Source organism: Ictidomys tridecemlineatus, chromosome 6, assembly GCF_052094955.1.
Source record: "Ictidomys tridecemlineatus isolate mIctTri1 chromosome 6, mIctTri1.hap1, whole genome shotgun sequence".
Lineage (NCBI taxonomy): Eukaryota > Metazoa > Chordata > Mammalia > Rodentia > Sciuridae > Ictidomys > Ictidomys tridecemlineatus.
Window position 1 is genome coordinate 96,478,895 of NC_135482.1, and position 4,720 is coordinate 96,483,614.

The 4,720-nt window shown below is 45.1% G+C and overlaps 1 protein-coding gene across 1 annotated transcript; it reads right to left on the minus strand.

Moving 5' to 3' along the window:
• Positions 1-1,242: 1,242 nt before the first annotated feature.
• On the minus strand, positions 1,243-4,493 carry LOC144364934 (uncharacterized). The gene is made up of 3 exons (XM_078015235.1): positions 4,405-4,493; positions 3,574-3,609; positions 1,243-2,720 (listed from the first exon to the last, which is right to left on the minus strand). The coding sequence occupies exons 1-3, from the start codon at positions 4,408-4,410 to the stop codon at positions 1,785-1,787; spliced, it is 978 nt and encodes a 325-aa protein (XP_077871361.1). The 5' UTR covers positions 4,411-4,493; the 3' UTR covers positions 1,243-1,784.
• Positions 4,494-4,720: the final 227 nt, after the last annotated feature.

The following is a 4,720-nucleotide window of genomic DNA, read 5'->3' on the forward strand; positions in this document are numbered from 1 at the left end:
AGGGATGCTGGAAACATAGCAGTGACTACACCTGACTTGTGGATGAAGAAGGAGGGAAGCTTTCTGGAAGCATCCATGAGGGAGGTGCAGGATATTTTTACACTGTGTCCATGATCTCCAGATTCCACACTCTCCCACCCCAGAAAGAGAGACAGCAATCAGAAAATGCATGCTGATTATTTTATTAGTCTATAGAGGACATGGCTATGACCCTTTTGTTCCAATGGCAAAATTTTCTGAAGGACATGGTCTTCTTATTCACTCTCTGAAACAAAAAAAAAGTGTGTGTGGGGGGGAGTTTGTAGGGAAGATGTGACATGCAGGAGGTTTCTAAAATCTGGCTGGCATCACTGAAGCCCTGCAGGGGAGAGCCCAGGTTCTATTCTTTTGCTTCTCCTTCCACCCTGGTTAGACATCTTGCACTGAACATGCTCTACATTCACACTTACAATATGAGGAAATAAAGATAACTACTGAAAGGAGAGGTATGAGGATTGAAACTCAACAAGCTACATTTTTCACTGTGTGAATGTGTGGTTTTAACACATCCCAATATCATGTGTCATTATAATGTATCCATAAAATAGTTAACATATCATGGATAATTTACCCCATATCATGGATAATTATAATGGATCAATAAAAATAGAAGAAGAATACTTCTGGGATACTAATTTTGTGGATGGAATTGAAAATAGTCATGATCAGATGTACAAAAAGGATAACTGCAAAGTCCAACAATAGTAAGGGTATTACAAATGGCTTGACTAGAGAAGGTTTGAATCAGTAATTCCATGAATTACTAAAAAAATTCAAAATGATACACAAAGAAGGAGGCAAAAAGATGAAGAGGTATTTTGAGAAGAAGAAGTGGATAAATTCAAAAACTAAGGTAGAAATCTGTTTAGAAAGAAGAAAAAAGAACAAAAGGAAGAAAAAAATGAGGGAAGGACGATGGTGAAATGATTTGTGTATCTCGTGAACTGCTCTGAAATTGTTATAAAATATGGTTCTTGAAAAGAGAAACAATGAGATCTGAGTAGAATTTATGATACTAAATTGTAGAGTGAGCTTAAATCACAGCTGACTCAGAATTCTAGTAGAATTTAATGACACTAAATTGTAGAGTAAAATAGAGATGTGCTTATATGTGTATGAATATTTCCAAGAGGATATACAAAAAAATTAATGATCCAGATTTATGGTGGAGGTTATGAGGAGGTAGGATAAGTGCATTGCTGATTCAGTTGAACACTTTTTTATTCAGTTAGACTTTCCAGTCAGGTGTAGATTAATTTGCCAAAACGCATATAAAAATCAAGTGTCCAATTAGGAGCACAGAGGTGAATTCACATGGCAGGGATTCTGGACTGAGAGGGCCAGTGGTTAATGGAACTGACTTTTCATGGTCACAAGGAAACAGAAAATGGGCAATCATTTGAGTCTGAGCAAGGAGACACAGAACAAAGGGCTTTTGCCCCCCAAAAGCAACCATGCTCAGTAAACACTGACAGAAAGGACATTTGGTACAGGATGACAGATGATCAGAGTCACCTTCAAGAACTTAAATGGTCATCCTACACTGCCCAAGAATACTGATTATACACATTTAGAAATGGGTTCCATGACCCTGTACTTTCAACATGTTTCCAGATGATTTGTTAGTACCTTCAATTTTGAGAAGCACAACAATTAGGGCCTTTGTTAGAGAGTGAGCTTAAATCACAGCTGCCCCAGAATTCTAGGGTACACTGGGTAAACTGAGCTGGGGGGGACTTTATACTCTATCCATTTGGGAAAATGAAGGTGATGCCCAGAGATTTGCAGGATGAAATGAGGCAGAAGCTCCCAATTACCTTCTTATTGGGGGGGTCCCTGCTGCTGTCCAGGACGAGGAGGGCGACCTTGCTGCTGCTGCTGCTGGCCTCCTTGCTGAGGGGGTCCCTGTGCCTGTCCGGGAAGAGGAGGGCGACCTTGCTGCTGCTGCTGGCCTCCTTGCTGGGGGGGTCCCTGTGGCTGTCCAGGAGGAGGAGGGTGACCTTGATGTTGCTGGCCTCCTTGCTGGGGAGATCCCTGTGGTTGTCCAGGACGAGGAGGGTGACCTTGATGTTGTTGGCCTCCTTGCTGTGGGGGTCCCTGTGGCTGTCCTGGACGAGGAGGGTGACCTTGCTGCTGCTGCTGGCCTCCTTGCTGGGGGGGTCCCTGTGGCTGGGCAGGAGGAGGAGGGTGACCTTGATGTTGCTGGCCTCCTTGCTCTGGGGGTCCCTGTGGCTGTCCGGGATGAGGAGGGCGACCTTGCTGCTGCTGCTGCTGGCCTCCTTGCTGAGGGGGTCCCTGTGGCTGTCCGGGAAAAGGAGGGCGACCTTGCTGCTGCTGCTGGCCTCCATGCTGGGGGGGTCCCTGTGGCTGTGCAGGACGAGGAGGGTGACCTTGATGTTGCTTGCCTCCTTGCTGGGGGGGTCCCTGTGGCTGTCCGGGACGAGGAGGGCGACCTTGATGTTGCTGGCCTTCTTGCTGGGGGGGTCCCTGCTGCTGTCCAGGACGAGGGGGACGACCTGGCTGCTGCTGATTGCCTCCTTCTGGTGGTCCCTGCTCTGAGTCATCACCTTCATCTTCATCTTCATTGTCATCTCCACCATCAGCAGGGGGTCTGTGTGGGCGTCCTCCAGGAGGTGGTCTGTGAGGGACTTGTTCGGAGCTCTGGCTTGGGTCCTCAAACTCTGTGTGAGTACAGCACAAGAGCAGATGTGATGGCTGGTGGAAGAACCTCAGCAGGCACTTCTCTGGCCTTGGTACACAGACTCTTTATTCTACAACTTGCCTCTCAACTCTAACCTCCATTTCCATTTCCTCCTCACAGGGAGATCTCTTAACTGATATACTCATCACGTGGACTGTTTCTTACCCAGATTTGAAAGTTTTTCTCCTCTGAATTTCTATTAAGGGAAATCTTTGATACCTTCCAGTTGCCAAACAAAGCAAAGAAATTGTACATCCAAATGTTACCAGCTTTACTTCTGCTTGCAGTGATAACTTGTTGGCTATGAATTCATGTCAGACATGTAAGCCACATGTTGAATGGAGACATGTATTCGTTTAGTGACCTACACTAACCTTGATAACATATAATAGAGTGAAGGAAACCCAAGGTGATGGGCCACAGGGAATTGGCTTAGACCGTGTAGCATGTATTGATCCTCTAGAAGTACTGATCCACAGTATCACAAGGTACACAGACACAATTCTGTGCATTTAGTTCCAGAGTTCTATCATCCAGGGGATTTAGGAAGCACTGAATGACCACTGAAGATGTAGATTAGCTCACTTGCATTTTCTGTCACCTCTCAAAAACTCTTTCTCTCTGGGCAACAGCCTAACTCTGCCTTTTGTTATCATGCTAGCAGTTCTGGTCATTTTCCCCAGAATTAATCTTTGGAAAGGCTTTTTTATATTATTGAGGGAAATGACCTCCATTAGTTCCTGAAAATAAAAATGATGGTAAGGAGAGGTTGTTGAAATGAACTTTCCTGAGGAAAAGGAGGAGAAGGTCAACTGAGGATGAACTGGCCTTACCTGTTGATAGAGTGGAAGGGCCTTCATAGCTGACCTCTAGGAAATAAGAACAGATGAAGTGAAAAGTTAGTCACCAATCTCAGGGGTCACCCATGTTCTCGGGGGATAGGTGACTTCCAACCACAACCTGGACCCCCTCTAAGTGAACTCAGCCATGCTGTCTGATGCTGAGAAAAAGGGAGGTTAATATATGATAAGAGTTCTGGGTATTTCAATATCACAAGTGGGTATTTTGTTTTTGTCCACCTCTTTTAAACCCTTAGTGCATCTTCACTTCATTTTTCGAGTATGGAAATCTTCCATGCACTTTTAGGCCCACATGGTACACACAGCTCATTGAAATCCTGATTGTAAGTCAGAGATAAATGAAACATTGGACCCTGATATTTAGCTCCCTCTCTATAGGCAGAGTCCAGTGTAGTCTCTGGATCTCTGTCTCTGACATAGCTCTGATGTTGAGATTTCTCCTTCCTGTGTCCTGCATCTGCTAGAACCTGGAAGCCTGTAGCCTGTCTGCTTGGAACACAATAATGTCTCCACAGCAGGCTTCCCTGTGCCAGTCTCCCACCTTCCTTGCATCTCTGACAACATGGAACAATTTTTCTTCAAATGCAAAACTTACATCTCCATGCTTCTAGTTGAAAATTTAGAGGGATGTTCCAACTTTACCTAAAGTCTAAAGCCCTGGCATGAAACAAAGCTATATGCAGTATTACAGTTTTCATAAAATCTCTGTTGTACTGTCCTCATAATCTTCCCTCCCTCCCCTTCCCTCACTGTAGTGTGGCTTTCTAAACCACAGAAGTTCCTACAATCCCCATTTGCTTTTACCTTCATTTGAGCTCTGAGCTGGGCTCAGGGCCAGCAAGGCCACTGTGAGTAGGACCACCAGCATCTTGGAGTTGGTTCTGCAGTTGCTCCAAAATCTGTGCTGGGAGAAGCCTGACAATTCCCTTTATAAAGAGGAGCAGAACAGTGGTGCCTTTGAACTCCATGCTGGGTGACCTCACAGCTGACACACAAGGATGTCTTGCATCCTTGCTTTCTTTTTGGGACCTTAGCCCAGCAGGATGGGGTGGACAGGAGGTTGTCAGTATGTCCTTTCTAGGAGGTACGGCATGTGAGTTGAGCAACAGTGTTGAAGCAA

Coding starts and splice junctions, on each gene's coding strand:
- LOC144364934 (XM_078015235.1), bottom strand. Junction 2,721..3,573: donor CCCTTCCACTCTATCAACAG/GTAAGGCCAGTT, acceptor GTACTCACACAG/AGTTTGAGGACCCAAGCCAG.